This window comes from Rhea pennata, chromosome 3, assembly GCF_028389875.1.
Source record: "Rhea pennata isolate bPtePen1 chromosome 3, bPtePen1.pri, whole genome shotgun sequence".
NCBI classification, from domain to species: domain Eukaryota; kingdom Metazoa; phylum Chordata; class Aves; order Rheiformes; family Rheidae; genus Rhea; species Rhea pennata.
In genome coordinates this window covers 55,886,185-55,905,268 of record NC_084665.1, presented here as the reverse complement: position 1 = coordinate 55,905,268, position 19,084 = coordinate 55,886,185, and the positions used below count along the sequence as shown (strand labels likewise).

The following is a 19,084-nucleotide window of genomic DNA, read 5'->3' as shown; positions in this document are numbered from 1 at the left end:
GGGAATGTAAGTCAGCACTGTGCCTTTGCGGTGAAGAAGGCCTACTGGATTCTGCACTGTGTTAACAAAAGTGCAACCAACAGACGAAAGGAAGTGATGCTTCTCCTCTACTCAGCACTTGTGAAACCACATTTGGATCACTGAGTCCACTTTCGGGCTCCCTAGTACAAGAAGGAAATGGATGTACTAGAGCGAGTCCAGAGAAGAGGCAAGAAGATACTGGGGGCTGGAGCACATGAGAAATCAGGAGAGGCTTAGACAATTGAGTTTGTCCACTCATTAAAAAATTGTGAAGGTAGAATCCTGCTGCTATCTTCAACTATCACTTATAGAGAAGATAAGAGTCAGAAGTGAAGAGCAACAGGACAAGTGGCAAGAGACACAGGCTGGAATATATAAAATACTGGTTATATATAAGGAAAAAAATGCTCATCATGATGGTGGTAAGCACTGGAACAGTTTTCTAAAAGAGGCTGTGGAGAAAGGACAAACTTAAATCGACAAAGCCCTATGCAACCTGATTTAAGTTGGTCCTGTTTTGAGCAAGATGGTTGGACTAGATGACCTCCCAAGGTTTCCCTCTATCAAAATTATTTTGTGATTCCTTAATACTTCATTACTAGCAATACAAGAGACAGATGGACAAAAAAAGATTTCTTACTATTTAGTCGATAACCACATTCATCCACACTACCAGTAACTCTTACTGGAAGAAAGCTGTGAAAATTCAATACCATCTGTGCCTTCTGCTGTGCAATAAAAAAAGTATAGCTATTCTAACAAACTGGAAGAAAGATGCATTCCCTGGAGCAATATTTGGTTTTCTTCACCATATTCATCAAATCAGTCAAGTGCAAACGGCCTCTGGCCTCTGTAACGTCTAATTTTTCATTAATGGGAACATTTTTTCTATAGCATTTTCTTGGAGACTGTCAAACAAGACTTCATTCCATACTCAATAACAGTTAACAAGCAAGTGAATACCCCAAAGTGTTTACTTGAGTTTCTTTGGATTACTAGGTATGTCTACAGTAGTTACAGTTATTTCAAAGAATCTGCTGTATCTGCATTAACCGCATGTATGAAGAACAACAAAGAATAGAATGTTAGCAGCACTGATGATTTCACCACTTATGACATTTTGAACCTTTGTCCCTTTGAATATTGATTGAAATACAGCTCTTGGTAGCTTCGTACGTATACTTACGAGCAAAAAAAAAAAAAAAAAAAAAAATCTAAGTTCTTATTGTTCCCTTAATTTTATTTCAGATGAAATATGAAACATGTAGCAATTTTAAATAAATATTCAAGGACTGCTTCTAATTGTTTTATGTCTTTTTTTCCTACATGGATGCATTTGGTCTTTTAAATATTTATAGAGAAGAATGGAAGATTCATTCAATAATAAAAAAGATGTTCAGAAACCATTCTGAAAGACAATTAAAAATAATTGCAAAGTTCAGAGTCCATCATTAAAGGGTATTAAATAAAACACACACTCACATTGGGATGGAATGAAAGAATTTTAACCAATATCCACTAACAATAAAATGAAAGTTGTGTGTTATTTTATTTTTATTCTGTATTTTATACTCCTATATATCTTCTATCAAAAATTACATAAATTCCATGAAATAGTCTGGTTTAAACCTGAGGGGTAATATTTCCTAATACAAATCTAACTGCTTTGGGATAATAATGAAATAATAAAAAAGCACATTTGCACAATTCCCTTTTTTTTGTTGTTGTTGTTTTTACAGTAAGACAAGGAAGGACTTGTCTAACGAGTCACACTAGCATAAAAAATTATTTTCCAGTACACAGTGACATTACAGAACACCCTCAACACTGACAGTGCGAAAGAGATGGAAACAATCCTATCTGTAACTGAGACGCCTAAACTAAGCTGTGCAAACCCAATAATCTTAATTCTCAAAAAGAATGATTCAAAAAGCTTTCATAATATTTTTAGAAAAAAACCATAAAGAACTGTAAATTAACTGGATTCCAAATATAAATGAGTAAGCAAATAAAGACAGCTGAATTTAAATACTGTATTTGAGTAAGGTATTAGGAAGTTCCTTTATTGCAAGAATCAAATAATGTAATTCCAATGTAATTCCTTGAAAATTCTTTGAATACGACTAACAAATACAATGAGGACAATGTGAAGCATTATTGGTATTTTATACTCAAGCTAGAGGACTTCATTGTGCAACAATATTTTAAATACCAATTTATCAGCAAACTTCTTTTTAATCCTATACTAAACCCTAAAGGAGAAAAAAAGAAGAGGGAATTGCCAAATGGGAGAAAGACTATGAAGTTGGCACTAACTCATTTCTGAGCAGATTCCTTTGGAAGGCAGGTATAATGCCTTCTATAGTGTGTTCATACAGTGTCAGGAGGGGAAATAGGGACAGAAAGGACAGACAATCACATCAGGAGAAAACTGTGTACAGCCTAGTACTTCACCTTTTATGAGACTTCAGATTTGCTAGAGAAACAGCAGAACTCACTGGGAAAAAGTCCCATGAGATGTCAGAAGTGCATGTAGATAAATGTAGATATTTAGAGTGTGGATATTCACACTTCAGCTACTCACCCACACTAAGCAAGGGAAACCAGTCAACATAGTCAATGGAATCCATGGACCAATTATTCTCATCATAAACTAGATGAGTCTACCTGCAAACTATCTAACTACGGCCATTCCTCACAGTGGAAACTTAGTAATGCTGAAATAAGCCTAGTCAGGAGAATTATAGAAAAGAAAGTACTGGTATTTAATTCATAAATAATACAGCTACTCCAGCTTCCTTTCCCAGCCTCCCTAAATAGCATTTATGTCATCCTGACTTACCAGGTAACAATCTGGCAACACATAATTGATGATCTTTGCAGGATTTTTATGATTCAGAAAGACACCATTTTTCCTAGTTTATTCTGTCCTCAATCATTTTCATTTGTACTTCAGCTTATAAACTTAGATAAAGCTCTCTTCCCTAGGCCTCCCCTACAAAGGTTATCTACAGTTTTGACTAGCATTTTGACTCAGTCATTTTCCTAAACCCCCCAAATCCTTCTTTGGCTTTTATTGAGACATGCAAATCTGGTAACAGAACTCCTTCTCACAGTAATTTTGACTGGGAGTATTTTAAACAGACGAATTCACCAGGGATTCCATGATATCCATGACTCTCCTTCAGTGTTTCTGATTAGGTATTTGCATATGGATATATCTGTTTTTTTGCCCTCCTGAAATCCTTGTCATTAGTTACGACACAAGTTGCAAAGACTATACTCTTCTGCAGGCCAAGGCTGGTTTAAATGTTTATTTTCCCTAAATCTTTATTGCTTTGCCATGAAACCTTCTATTTAAGTTTCTAGATTTATTAAGATCTTCTTAATGTTATACCACCTCAAGAAAGCTGTAGAAAGGTTTTAATGTTTTCTTCACATTCTTAGTGCTGGGATCTCTAACTGGGATTGAGATGCATATTTGAAACCAAAGTTTTCAATGGCTTTATCACTTATTGCTCAAGCTGAGCTATGGTTACTAACTACAGATATATTCTTCACTAAATTCAAATGTGAAATAAAATATGTTTGCTTAAAACACATTTCGGAGAATGAAAAAAATGAGTATTGGCACGTGTAATAGCAACTGTTTGAACAAAACAGCCACGAAACTTGTGTGTACTACTAAATGGTAGTACGGTATGAATAGATATTTGTCTGCTTGCCCTTCTGCAGTCACAAGGACTGCGAGTTTGGTTTCTGGTCTCCATTTGACTCATTCTGATAACTATCTGTTTATGTCCACAGCATGGCATTTGTTGCTAAGTAACTGTCTACAACTGACACTTCATTCCATCTTAGCGTCCCCTGCCTGCGTTTCAAAGAGTCACCAACATTATCCTAACATGTTTTAAAAGTAAAAAATAAAAAATAAATTTGAGTGTAACAATATCCCAGTAGAAGACAAAACATTTGGATACTCACTATTTTCATCTTATCTCCTGAAGAGTGTTGCCAATCCAGAGTTAAAGCTGTCAATCTTTTTTTCATTAAATACTATCATTTTTTCCCTCTGAAATATCTATAATCATTACACTGTAGAGTTTGACTTCATTCAAATTCCTAAAACCCAGAAAATATACTATTACTGTGTACATAGTGTCACACTGACTATGGTTCCTGGGATGGTTAATAATTAAAGGAAATGATTCAGTAACGGGACATGATATTTAGGCAATTTATGTCTGGTAGGACAGTGATTAAGGATCAGAGTTGAAACTTCTATCCTTCCTTTCTTGTTCCCTCTGGATGCTCTGAACTACTCTACACGTACAGAAATAAGAGCAATATGAAGGAAGAGGTGTGGGTGAGGAATAGTCTCTCACATTGCATATTCTCCATTAGAAAAAGTGGTGGGGAAAGAAAACTTTGGACTCTTTCTGTTTACCATGGAGCAGTAAATAAAAAATAGGTCCCTTCCCTTGAATTGCTTAAGTAGTCAGAAAAACCCACAATTTTTGGCCTCAGTAAAGGTTTTTATATTAGGAGGGACAGGACAAAGCACAAACAGATGGCTCAACTTCTCCTCCAAATATGCCCTGGGGAGAAACTACTCATTTCTTCCTAATCTCTTCAGAACTCTGAAAGAGGAAAGGTCTCTTTAAAAATCTTATTTATGGAAGCATGGTAGAAAGTTCTTTAAAATTCCAATCACTGCAATGGTTTTCCAAAAGTCGCTTTTGAATATCTCAGAAACTCATGCCTGAAACTACTGCTACAAGTTCATAAGCATCTGGAAAGAACACGAAAAAATTTGACAAATTATCGGTAACTTGCAAACTGATTTTCTCTTTTTGATCATACATAGTATAATCCTTCAGAAGAGAAATGAACAGAATACATCATGATCTGAGCACCTAATAAGCAGCCAGGGCAATGGTTTGTTACTCTCTATTACTAACATACTCAACAACACTTCCAAATTAAAACCAAAATATGCATGTGTTGTTTACAGTAATTTACAGTTAATCTTGTATCAGAAATTGCAAGCAAAAACTAAAGGATTCCCTGTAGAAGAAAAATATGCTAGTCTACACATTCAAAGTTCTCATGGATAGTGGCTGAGATTTGTGGCACAGATGCATTGCAAGTAAAATGAGTAGAATGAATAACTAAGGTATATAAGCTGTAATGACAGTTTCTTATAAAATCTATGGCAACAGGTTTTGTTGTCACTTCATTTTTGTGTAGTGGAGTAAGTCTCGTCAAGGACTTCTTACTCCAAAATGAAAGGTGAAAGATAAAACTGCAGAAAATTAGAAGTGGTACTAGAAAAAATGTGAATACCAATCAATTACAGGCATATTTTCAAAGGAGTCTGTAATTTGCATCACTAATTGCAAGTATAATACCCTCATTTCTAAACATAACTAAAATCCTCATAGTTGTCTGATGAACTATCAGTAAATTTAAGCAACTTGTCAAGAATGAGATTATGCCAATTAGTTGATCACATTTTCTGATAGGGAAGGTTCACTCAATCTGACCAATACAGCCTTGCCTGCTAAAAGTCTACACTTTTTCTTTTTTCAGTTTGACTGTGTAGTAATGGGAGGTGAGATGGTCGTTCTCAATTTGCTTTCCAGGTTAGAGAAGGGGAAAAAAAAGGTTATATGCCAAATACCTTGCCTGAATTGTACGCTGTGTTTCCCTGAGATTACTTCAAAGAAAAGTGGAAGGAGGCTAGCAGCACTGTGTTTTTTAAAACTCAGGTTTGAATTTGTTACCTTTATTTTCAGCCCGATTCCACTTGCTGTCCTGTAAACATTTGATAATTTTGGTCTTTATTGTTTTAAAACGTCAGCTGAATTTGAATACTGTTCTCTAAATGTTTGGATCAACTCTTATCAATACAATTCAGACCTTTCCTATTTTTGAGACATTTATATCAGGTTTACACTATAGAAAACCTTGCAGTGACCAAAAAAAAAAAAATGAATACAAAAGCTAGCATAGCCAGAATAGCAGACTGGTGCTATATGTTAGAGGAAAAAAGATGATACATTCAAAGAATTGATGACAAATACAATGATAATGCAACAGAATATTTCATATAGATCAAAAAAGATTTGTTTTTGCCTGAATAAACGTGTTTGCAAGAATTCGTGTTTGCATGAATAAATCTTAGCAAACTTAAGCAAATCTTAAAAAACCTCAAACAATTCTCACATATTTTGGGTAAAGAATTTATGTTAAATCCAGCCTTCACATTCATAGCAAGCTTATGTACTGTGTTAGAATTTTGGCCTCTTTTAACCTTCTACTTTTGTATTCCAGGAAAATTTGTTTTTATTGAATAAGCTGTCATTAGTAAAAGGCTCAATGACCGAACAGAACCAGGTGAAGTTACAAACTTCCAAAGAGCAGATAGTCTGGACATTGCAGCTTTCAATGCAGCAAAAGCCAAGAATCTGTAGCCTGTGAAAGCATTCCTAGAAAAGCTCAGCTTGTCATTTTCAGTGGCAAAGCCAGCTGTACTAACAATCCTCTACTCCTGATTCTATCGAGTCACAGGACTGCTGTCTAAAAACTTTTCAAATATGTAAAATAAGACCTTCTTTCCACATTAAAAGCAGTCCTGATAATAGAAGGTATCGGGATGGACTGGAAGTTTCTTGTCAGCTTTTAATGTTCTACCACACTATAGGTCAGTTAGACTTTTAAAAGACTTCAAAATATAATATTTTTTATTTGCACTCTCAGGAGTGGAATACTGAGGAATAATCCCCAAAGATGCCTGCCAAAACAGAAACCTTGTAATATCTGGCTTTTAAATGAGGACTTTTAATCCACAGAACCCAAATATTTTACAGAGGCTTTATCATATCCAGTCTAGAGATGGAAAATATGATATAACAAGACCCAGCTAGGATCATAGCAAGAGCCTGGGAAAAGCCTTTTCTGGTGATTTTCAGACACCACTCTCAGCCAAGAGAATTGATGTCTGCTCAGTCTTTCCAAGGTCGTTTACTCTGGGCTGTGCTTTAGATGGGTCTGTTGTCTGCTGGCCTACATCTTTTATCAGTATCTGGTTTTAAAAGGTGAAGTTGGAAAGGCAAGTGGCAGGAACATGGACACCAAATGGTCTCAGTTACATCTTGTAGTGTTTCAAGTCACAGGTCTCACTATAAGTAACATCTGCATCCAATTTTCAGACCAAATTTCTATTTGAATAATGCACCATTCTTTGAACTATCAGCAAATTTTGAAAAGTACTGCAGGTTACATGGGTCTCACTAGCAATAACACTTCAAGATCATGATCTGTCTGTAATTCTGATAGATCAATAAGATCTTTTCTATGTGCAGCCAAGGAAAGCAAACAAAATATTACAATACATTAGGAGTGGAACATCCAGTATGTGGAAATAGTACAATGACACTCAGTATAATCAATGTTACGTCCTTCACAGGACATACTACGTTTTGTTCTAGTTGCCCTAGCACTATAACAAAAACTTAGGTAATTCAGTGAAAGGCAACATAGAATAGCAGTAAGAGAGGTCTTACCCTTTAATCTCTTTTTACAGGGCACATCTCAGGGCAAGGAGAAATAACAAAGCATAAAAGAAATACATAAAATAATGAATAGTATTATTTATCTGTTTTCATGATGCTAGAAAAATTAGACATCTAACATAAATCCTAGTAAATTAATACTGGTAAAAGGGAACACTTGACTACTCAGTACATAATTAGGCTGCAGAACTCCTTCATACCAGATGCCACTCAGGAGCAAATAATGATCTACAGTTACTGGGTAGCAGGAAGCACATCTGTTAAGCCCAGGACAAAAAAAAAAAAAAAGAATAATAGGAATGTATCACTCACAGGATCTTAGTTCCATTTCATCAGCGCTCTGTGAGAAAAAACACTGACAGCACTTAGATTTAGTTGCTTCCTACTGGAAAAAAATAAATAAAGTTTTGAAATTAAAACTTCTGCTCTTACTGTTCAAGCAAGCCTATCATATATCTTGGTTGTTTGTGGCATGCCTTCTCTTTACCCAGAAATCTTATCCAAGCAGAAAAGAAAGAACTCCGCATTTGTCTGGGATTCATGAGATCTAGCAACTGAGACAGAATAGCCATCTGCAGGTCCCACCAAATGGCCATTGCAGGGATGGACACCCATGTTTCCATCAAAATTTACTGATGACAATTTGGGAGCCTAAGATTCAGGGGTCAAGGCTGTGATCACATGTAATGACAGTGACTATTTTATAGCTAAGGGGATACTATTTGGAAAATAACTTTTCAGCCTGAAGGCTTAAAAAGAAAAAAAAACCACTCATTGTTACAAGTAAAATCTGTGGCTACTGAAATGGCACTCTCAAGGCCAATCACGTTGCCCTATTATAGCTTCTTCTCCAGACTCATTTCTTCCATGAATTTCATAAGAAAGTCTTCACTGAAGGAAAAAACAGCAGCCTTACAAACGAGTCTTCCAAGATGTGCATACACCTAAACTTGTAATCTATACTCTCTCTGTCACAACTTTCTTGGTGTCATCCTGGCGTTAGTGTTCGCTACTCTTACTGTCCCACTATCTACATTTGGCCACAAAACTTTCTGGATACAGTTCTGAATAACTGAATATACAAAGACCACATGGGGATTTAGGCACTAATATCCTCCAAGCCTTTAGAGCAATTGAATGCATATTCACAGAATCAGTAAGGCTGGAAGGGACTTCTGGAGATCATCTAGTCCAACCTCCCTGCTCAGCAGGGTCACCTAGAGCATGTTAGACAGGGTTGCATCCAGGCGGGCCTTGAAGAACTCCAGAGAAGGAGACTCCACAACCTCTCTGGGCAACCTGTGCCAGTGCTCCGTCACTCTCACAGTGGAGAAATTCCCCCTCACGGTCAGGCAGAACTTCCTGTGCTTCAATTTCTGCCCATTGCCTCTTGTCCTGTCACAGGGGGCAACTGAAAAGAGTTTGTCCCCGTCCCCTTGAGGAACTTATACACATTGATAAGATCCCCCCTCAGTCCTCTCTTCCCCAGGCTGAAGAGGCCCAGCTCTCTCAGCCGTTCCTCAGAGGGCAGATGCTCCAGCCCTCTGATCATCTTCGTAGCCCTGTGCTGGATTCTGTCCATTAGCTCCGTGTCTCTCTTGCACTGGGGAGTCCAGAACTGGACACAGGACTCGAGATGAGGCCTCCCCAGGGCTGAGCAGAGGGCAGGATCACCTCCCTCAACTGCTGGCAACACTCTTCCTAATGCACCCCAGGAGACCATTGGTCTTCTTGGCCACAAGAGCACATTGCTGGCTCATGGTCAACTTGTCATCCACCAGCACTCCCAGGTCCTTCTCTGCAGAGCTGCTCTCCAGCAGGTCAGCCCCCAGCTTGTACTGGTGCCTAGGGTTATTTTTCCCTAGGTACAGAACTTTGCACTTGCCCTTGTTGAACCTCTGGAGGTTCCTCTCTGCCCTCTACTGCTCTGTCCGCATCTACCCAGCCAGTCACTCCATCAGAGAAGGCTATCGGATTGGTTAAGCAGGATTTCCCCTTGGTGAATCCATGCTGCCTACTCCTGATCACTGTCTTTTCCTCCATATGTCTGGAGATGACATCCAGAATGAGCTGTTCCATCACCTTTCCAGGGATGGAGGTGAGGCTGACCGGCCTATAATTTACTGGATCCTCCTTCTTGCCCTTCTTGAAGACTGGAGTGACGTTGGCTTTCTTTCAGTCCTCAAAAAGGACTGGAAGAAATATTATGCACGAATGCATCATCCCACCTATGTCATGCCACCTAGTATCCTAGTTCAAATGAGTATTTCGGCCTCTTGTATATGGCAATCAGTCAATACTTTCCAGCGCAATTTGCACCGTAGAGCTTGGGGAAAGACATAAGGAGATACAGAACATTCAGTGTCCTGGGTGTCCTCCAGTGTAGGAAGCTGAAGATCTTTTGTGAAATCTCTCTTTACTGCACCTGATTCAAAGAGAAAATGTGATGTCATGTTTCCTCCTACACTTGTACACCACACTAGACAGTATGGAGCCAGTAGTTTTTTTGAGTTTGAGTTTTTGAGTCGTTTTTGCTAAAAAGATTGACCAGGCCTCAGATTCAGCTAGAAGAATCCTGAGAACAGGCATAAATACCATTAAAGATCATGATTTACATTTTGTTCTTTATCATTTTTTCCTTGTTGGCTTCCATGAATACTCTCCCTTTTTATATAGTACCTGGGTAATCAACTCAGAACTAAAAATCTCTGCATTACAGAGCACCTCAGTACTTCTGTGCATTCAGGTCAACTCATTTACAAAGCATTTAGCATGGCTTGGTAAGAACACCAAGAAAGCCCATTTCTTCACAGGTGAAGTTACACAGGGCTTTCAAAACAAGCTGAAGACTACTCTGCTTAAGCAGGTGAATACTCCACTGTGAACAGAGTATCTGACATGAGATTTCAAGAGTTTCAAAGCACTATTATTATTATTCTCCTTTTGACAGCACCTGTTTTGCTACATAGCTCTCCTGCTGAAAGCTCCTTTTCTCTATTATACATTTCATAATAAGTCTAGTCATATCCAACTGTGTGGTCTCCGATCAATGGCCCATGGACAATGGCTGCCTGCAAGGTTCCCTGACACTGTTTTCAGTAATGGAAAGGAAAACCTAAAACTGAGACCAGTAGGGAGCACAGCATTTAGTGTCATATCACCATTGGTACATTACTTACTGTTTTCATGCTCAAGAGTCAATGAAAGTTGAAGGATACAGATCAGGGTAGGCCGAGTTCTCAGGGACTCATTGTTTTAATTAGAATTAACTAGAAAAAACAATTTTAATATATATTTTCCTCATTAAAATGTAACCTAGTTAATCACAAATTGAACTTACTGGTTGGCTTATATGTTATTTTAATATGTTTGATCATATTAATTTGGTGGAAAATCTTATTCTTCCACTGCAAAGCATGAAATTAAAAAGAAAAGACTAATTAAAGGCTTAAGGAAGGAAAAAAAATTAGTACTAACAAACTGACTATACAGTTCAAAGTTGTATACAGTTTACAAACTATGAAAAAACTCAACAAAGGAAATATAAATGCTGAAATCAAGATCTTCAACTTTTTGGCCAGAAAACGCTTACATAGAACAAAACTGCCAGATTAACTAACCTTTTTTTCCGAGACAAAAAAAGAAGGTCAGCCTTAGAAATATGAGTTATTTGTAAAACAAGTAGACAATAAAAGACAATTGGATATGAATGTTTTATGCTCAGGCAAGACAATGCAAATTTGTCAGGAATGGCTCTAATTTTTATTAGGTAACAATTTAAGTGTTACTGCAATTCTACAATATAGTAAAAGAGTTTGCATATGTGCATCAATGCAACAATTGGAGAAACAATCATACACCAAGGACTTTCACGTAAACTGAACCCAAGATTGTAACATACCTATGCAGTAATATTACTACGCCTGCGGAAACTAAGGAAGCCCATGATGGTACACTTCTCTCTTTTGTTCTAGAGTTAGAAGTCCTGGAATCCTAGGAAATTACAGATTTATGTTGCTTCTGAACTATTTGAGAGAATAGGAATAGCCTTGGTATACTGATATTTCAAACAGCCAATGCATCCTTTCAAAAGACTCAGGACAATTATTTAAAACATAAAAAGAATTCTGTTCATCTTAAGAGTGATAATAGCAGAACGCGTACTCCTCAGGATTAGCAGGATGTTGGTTGGAAATATGAAATGAAGAACTATTGCAGCTCACTTCAAGACTCTTGTAAAGCCCTAACTGGCTTTGGTTATGAATACAGTTAGGATAAAGTATAGAATTTGAATTAGAGATAATCAGTCTCCTGAGATATCCTAAGGACTAAAATGAGGTTTGTTAATACTACCTTGTAATAAATTATTAGTTTCAGCTGAAAGTAAGGTGAGTGAGGGTTTCAAGGACTTCATATAAATAATCTTTGCCTTTCAAAGTCCATTAATAAATACCTGTGTCCAATCTATGCTAGTCATAGCCATAATTTCAAACCTAACAATGTTTTTAAAGAAAACCCAGTTTCTGATAAATGGGACAGAACAAACTGTAAATGCTTAGGCCTAATCCAAAAATTGAAAGCTGCAGGCCATCCAGAAATAACCTGGACTAGTATCCTCAATCCTGGTTATCTAAAATTTTAACCCTATCTCAAGCCTCAAGCAGAGCTTAACCAGAGCCCAACAAACCATGCCCATTTCTGAACCTCATATGAGGTCATAAACACACATAAACATCTACATGCAATTCTAACTTTTATAATACAGCAACTCCCCTTTTCAGTAACACATAGTTTAAACAGCATGCCTAACCACACATATGCTGTGGGGCTTAAAAGTATACCATTGGGCTGTTTTCTTGGACCACAAACATTAAGAATGGAGCACTGGGTCAGAGCAAAGATAAACTATAGCCCAATATCTTGTCTCAAGTAGTACTCGGAAGTGTATGCTTAGAGAAGTGCATAAAGACATATATATTCCTCTAATTGTTTGACGGTCTCTAACCATTTCTAGCTCGTACACTTCCTGAACTAGAAGTTCTTTATATATTTAGCAATTTTCAATGGATTTCTCATCCATGTACTTGTTCAATGGTCCAATGTAATTTTTTTAACACTCATTAAAACTTACACTAACCAACATTAGCATTCCAACACATTAAAAACAGATTCAAGTTCAACCACTGTTCAGTTATCTGCAAGACATTAGGCTTACCATTCCCAAAGCTCAGTCAGTCTAGCTGGCCTCAAAGGAACCCTCACAAAGTCAATCTGTTTAGTCTATTTTCTCTAAACCACGGCTGTAGCCTAAGCCTTAAGAAGATTTGCTTCAGGAACACATAATGGCAACAGATAAAACTGTAATTGTAAGCTTTGCTGCCTCCTTATTCTAGACCTATGGGAACTCAAGGATGAAGGAGCAATGGAGCTCTTTTTTCCTGTTCTTACTTTCTCAACCTTTAATCTTAATAACAAACACTAAGCAATCCCAGGCTTTGGTGCAGCAACCCACTGTACAGCAGCAGTACAGCAACCCACTACTGATTGCAATCAGACACAAAGTTAAGCAGGAATCATTTCTTCTGGACAGTCCAGGTTTCACACTGTCTCTGCGCATCTTGAAGGATCCATCAACAGTAAATATTGTTCTTAGCTAGTGCTCTAATAAGAACTCTAACACCACTCTGACCTTCCATTGCACTTTAATGACCCCTTGCCTGTACCACAATTATCCTTAAACCACTTGTCTCTTGGCACTGATCATTAACTCTTCACTATGAGCCCTGTGGGAACAAGCAATAAGCCAAACTCTTTATCCTAATAACCCAAACCCTAATTCAGATTTATCTTTGTGCTGGCAGATGCTGACAGCTAAAGTTTAATTCAAAAGATTGGGGCTGATGGCAGAGTTTCATCAAATTCATTTTAAAAGCATTTTAGCTCATTATCATTGTTACTAGCCAAAATCCCTTTCAGTGCTGACAAAGACATCAATTCCAGTGATTCACTTTAGCAGTTGAAACCTGAGAAAGATCAGACTCTCAGTATCCTCTAATGGTGCAATTAAGAAAAGCTTTAAGGACAGTAGCCCTGAACTCTTCCAGCCTGCTTAGCTCTGTAAGGGAACTGCTCTCTAATTAGAAGGCAGTAATGAAGAGAGGCCCAATGGTGCATCCTATAGAGACATCTGTGTAAAGTCTTGGTTATCAAGTCTGAAAGAATGTTCCTGCCTTTTGTGTATGGTTCTGAGATCCCATTCCAGCAATACAATCTACCAAAAAGCCCAGCCGATTTTCCATGATTCAGATGTACTATGTTGATTATTGTAAGCAATCACTGGGAGGAAAAAAAAAAAAAAAAAGTCTGATTGCAACAGAAATCCAGCAAAGGTGATCAGAATATATATTCCATATATTCCAGATGTTTGTACATGTAAGTCTCGAAGGGTTTCTGCATTAATGTTATCCATGAGAGAAAATCAGAATGCTGTAATTCTTTGCAGTAAGTATTCACAATTCTCAAGGTTTCTTTTTACAAATGATTTTTAAAAGCTATTAATCTTTCTTCTTTTTTATACTAGTGATAATTCTATTCAGTATTTCAATCACTGCAGACATATGATAATAAATACCATTTACTTGCAGGAAAACAGTATTAGATAAAAGGCAAAATATTTTTGACATTTTTATTCCTGCAACTGCAGCCTATGTTTAAAAATAAAAGTGAGATTCTCAGGAAAAACCTACCTTGCAATTACCAAGGAATACTCAATTTATGAGACAATATTTTCTCAGGCAGCTTGCGAACATCCATTCCCTTTTCTGGTATAGTGACAGTAACACGATGTAAGCTTTTATAGACAGTCTTGCACAAAATTTGTGCACTAGAATGCCTTAAAGTTCTCTCTGTCTCATGAACACACTGAACAAGCATTGTAACAGAATGAAGATAAATGGATGTCATGAAAATAGCTAGTAATTGTCACACATTCAGTGAATACAACTCCAATCTCACAGTGTGTACATAAAGCAATACACTTGTACTCTCTGTAACCTACCAAAAAATATCTGGTAAACTGCCTTCAATAACTGATCTAAATTATTTACCTACACTAGCCTATCATTGAGAGATAATCATTAATTGAGAAACTAGAGCAATCTCTCCAACACATAGACTGCCAATCAAAATAAGACTAGGTCAGGATCAGAGGGCAGCACAGTAAAGCTGTTTCATCACAATGTTCAGTATTTTTTTTTCTCAGAAACTGTAAATATAAAACCAGCAGCATTAATCATTTTGTTCCAGGATAGACTCCTGTAAAATCAACACTGTGCTCTGCTGGGTTTTTTTATTACAATAATGCTACAGATCTAGTCTTAATTCAGCACAGAAAATTGAACATTCTCTGCATTTAGAGCCGTAATTGTAGTTCTTAGTAAGCAAATGGCATTTATGCATCTGCTCACAGACCTGCAAACATAGAGTATCTTTTCTGTAACATAGATATTCATTACTATAAGGAATCTTTCTATTCCAAGTAAAGAAATAATATGGATCAGTCAATCTGCTATCAATAGCTTCAATTTTTGACCATGAGCCTGATCCAAATAGAAAGCTCTGCATCAGCTTTAACAGACTAGTTCAAAACTTGAACCTGCCTTATTGTAAGGTATAAGCCTTGTGGCTTATACATGCCTAAAGAAATAGATTTCAATATTTCAATCTTTTCAAAGGGACTAAAATGCTAAAATATCTTTTTGATATTGAGCTGGGAATTTAGACCTCAAGCCATTTGAGAAACAATGGCCCTCAGACTGAGCTACAAGAAAGATGAAAGACTATTCAAGGTGTTAGAAATGTTCCATCTCAAGGGTAAACTTATAAAATCTAAGCTCCACTACATTCAGCTCCCAATTATCAACAATTTGCAGTGATTTCTGCAGAACCAGACTTCAATTCTGATCTTTGACTACAGAACACTAAGTTGAATGTGGGTTTTCAACAGGATGTAAATCTTACTGAGAATAAACACTAGAGCCAGTAGTCAACTCAGAAAGCACATACAACTTACAAAACATGTAAAACGGTATGACCAGAAGTGTTGCAAGTGAAGAATTTTAGTTTTTCATATGTTTTATAGCACTGTTCAGTACTGTCTCATGAGAAAAGGGGGCTACTTTTCTTGTAAAATGTTTCTTTCAATATAAAAAATTATTTAAAATTTTAGAATAACCTCTCATTAGCTTTCCCTGATTTAAATCCATTAGCCACAGTTCAACAGACGCTAAAGTGAAATCTCTCCTCTTGGTTAAAGAAGGCGGCTTATCAGGTAGTTTGTTCAACTAGGCAAGACACGCATTGTGCTAAACGAACATTTTTTCATCCACATATCCAAAAGGCCTCAGTCATATTTCAGGTCGAAAAAAAAGCAATAGGGACAATTTTGTAAGGAAACTAGTATCAAAGTTGCTATGACTTCAGATTATGTGTGTCACAGATCTCTTGTTTCCCCTTTCACATACCAGGATTTCTGGTAATATACACTAATGTTAACAATGACACATTTAGATATAGCTCTGTATTCTAAAAGCTGACCCACAAATCAGATTTAAAAAAAAAAAAGTCACTTCACATGTCTGAACTAAGTTCAATAAGTCATCACATGGAAATATAGTATGTATAGAGGCACATTTAGATATTTACTGCTAAGACTTACTTGTTTAGCACAAGGCCACTCTGTACCACAATAGCAGAGCAGATAAGCCTCAAAGTTATGCTACAGTTTATACAGAAAATATAGACCTGATGAAAAAAAATAGCACAAGCTGTATTTTCTGTGTTATGAAGGTTCTGCATTACAATTAGGTTCTCATATCTTCTGTAGTCTAGTAACATTAGTCACTAAGCTACCACCATTCGGGCATCTTCAAGCTACTACAGTCTGTGTAAAATAGTCTAGTGAAATTCAGCTCACACTGAATTGGCATATGCTAGACATTAGTTCCATTACAATTAGCTGATAACACAGGGTGAGAAACAAATCACACCTCATGCCATTTAGGTCCAGTATGAAACTTCAAAAATAATGTGAGCATTTCTCCTTCTTGCATTTCAGGTGTTTCAGTAGAATTTGATATCATTCAAACAGCTTGTAATTAAATATTCTCATGTCTCAACTTGTCATCAGGAAAACAATTTTTTAATCTGATATGTCCACAGTGATCTCATTTAATAAAGCCTAAAGCAGCAATAATGTACTGAAGAAAAAGACAAATGCCATTCTAGATATTCTAATACAAATAATTAATTTCATATAAATGATTAAGTTATTTTGTATGATATGGGAGAGAATTAATGATTTTACTATATAAAAAGTACAGTTTTAGAATCGGAAAAAGATGTATCTTAATTTAACAGAATAACTCAAAAACCTCACATTGTAAGAATGCCTAAAAAGGGGTAAGATCTGAAGTTGTAGACAAAATCTTATGTATGACAGACCACTCAGTTTCACATACACTGGAAAGCAGTAAGAAAATATGTTTCCTCTAACTGTGCTAGAAAATAAAAAAAAAAGGCCATGACAGCTTGCATACTAAAAATTTCACCATATTGCTTGAAGTGGTAAATATGAGGGACTGCACGGATGTGGCTAAAAGGAGAAGAAAAAAGTTATTAAGGAAAGGGATGCAGAGAGGAAAAGAGAAGAATTAGAAATACTAACTTTCTATGACCAAAAGAAAGTATCGAAATATAAATCAACCAGCCTCAACAGGCAAAACAATAAAATATTGTATGACAAAGGTTGGTTAATTGGATACGAAATAAGAACAAAGAGGTGTTTGAAAATAAGTGATATGACTGGCACTTTAATTTATGGCAGGAAGAAGAAGAAAAGGGCATGAGCACACCTGTCAGTGTCACTACTGCCTTTTGCATTCTGCATCCTGCCAGTGCCAGGAATGCAGGTTTACATAATTCAGGATGAGAAAGTTGCTCAAAACATAAAAACTTGTAAGTCATAAGACAGTAACAGAAGTGAAATTCATGCTGAACAGTTTAGCTACTTAGTTCCTCTACTTGAGCAAACTGGAGGGTTTGTATTCCCCAAATTATTAACCCAATTTGCAGCTTTGGGGTGCTTTTAAGTCCAAAATAACCACTTCAGATAAAACTTACTTCTGTGTGCTCCTGAGTTTTGTGTTCCATATTATTAGCTGTTGCCAACACACTGCCCCCATACAAAGAAATGGAGCCACACCACAAAGCAGCTTATGGTGTGCCCACTATCATCTTGTCCTTCCTCACGTTCTGGGAAAGGTCCTGGACACTTCTGCGTGTTAGACAAGGAATGTTGCAAGGCACACATTCTGTTACGTGAGTCTTTTTTGCTAGGGTGACCCTGCCTGGCGATTTCTCTCTTTCCCTATATTCACGACCTCCCACAGAACAAAGATGGCCATAGGGGGCTCAAGAGGAAGAAAGACACACTTCCATGTAAAGGTGAGCCTCCTGAAAAGAAATAAAAGCCCTATCCATTGAAATACTTTAAATTAAGCATCTACTTGAGCAAGCAAACGTGAGCATTTCCACCCACAGAGGCTCGAGGCGCCCAGCACCACCCCTCCGCCCCTGCCCCCGCCGCCACACGCGGCCCAGGCGCTCCGCCTGCACCTAACGGCCGCCTGGGGGCGTTAACGGCGGCGCCGAGCCTGAGTGACAGCGGGGCGCTCCGCGCGGAGCGGGGCAAACCGCCACAGCACCGCCAAGCAGGGAAACTTCCGCCGCGGCGGCCAGCTCGGGCAGCGCTTCGTCCCCGGCTCCCTCCCGGGGCTCTTACTCTTTGATAGGGCCGCCCAGGAGCCCGGAGCTGTTGCGGCTCAGGAGCTCCTTCTTCTTGCTCGCCTTGGAGGCCATCGCTGCAGGCTGCCGCCGCGTCCACCGCGTTGCCGGGCGACCCCAGCCCGCCTGAGGCAGCAGCGCCAGCGCCGCCCGGTGGCGCGGGAGCCCCGGCGGCCAGCCCGCCCCCGGCGCTCTTCTCCCTCCCGCTTCCCGCCTCATACCTACCCTCTGCACATCTTAACCGCGTCCTGGCGAGAAAGCGGAGTCACCGCAGGGCGCGGCGCAGCCCTGCGACCCGGCCAGGCGGCCGCGGAATTAACGGCGGCGGCGCGGGCGGCGGGTGCTGGGGAAGCCCATAACGGCTCCGTGCTGCGCTGCGGGCGGCAGGGCCTACGGGGAACGTCTTTCCACGCAGAAGAATGATAGCACTTACCTTAAAAATGCTGGAATTTTGCTACCTAGTATGAAGAGTATGATCGTAACCCAGAGAAAAATGACTTTAGGAGAATATCTGTATTTACATGCATTCATTATAAAACTAGCCCAATCACGAGTCTGGTACAAAGTTCTTTTGTACAAAAAGACTCGACATTGAAGGTGAAGAGAATCCTTTTTCTGATTTTTTTCAGTAGTTCTTTCTAAAG

The 19,084-nt window shown here is 38.2% G+C and overlaps 1 protein-coding gene across 1 annotated transcript in view; it reads right to left on the bottom strand.

Annotated features, from left to right (window-relative positions):
* Positions 1 to 18,659, bottom strand: part of ADGB (androglobin) — a 131,509-nt gene extending 112,850 nt beyond the window's left edge. The window contains 1 exon segment of the mRNA XM_062573053.1: positions 18,439 to 18,659. Coding sequence (XP_062429037.1) covers positions 18,439 to 18,659 — 221 coding nt within the window.
* Between the last annotated feature and the right edge of the window lie 425 nt (positions 18,660 to 19,084).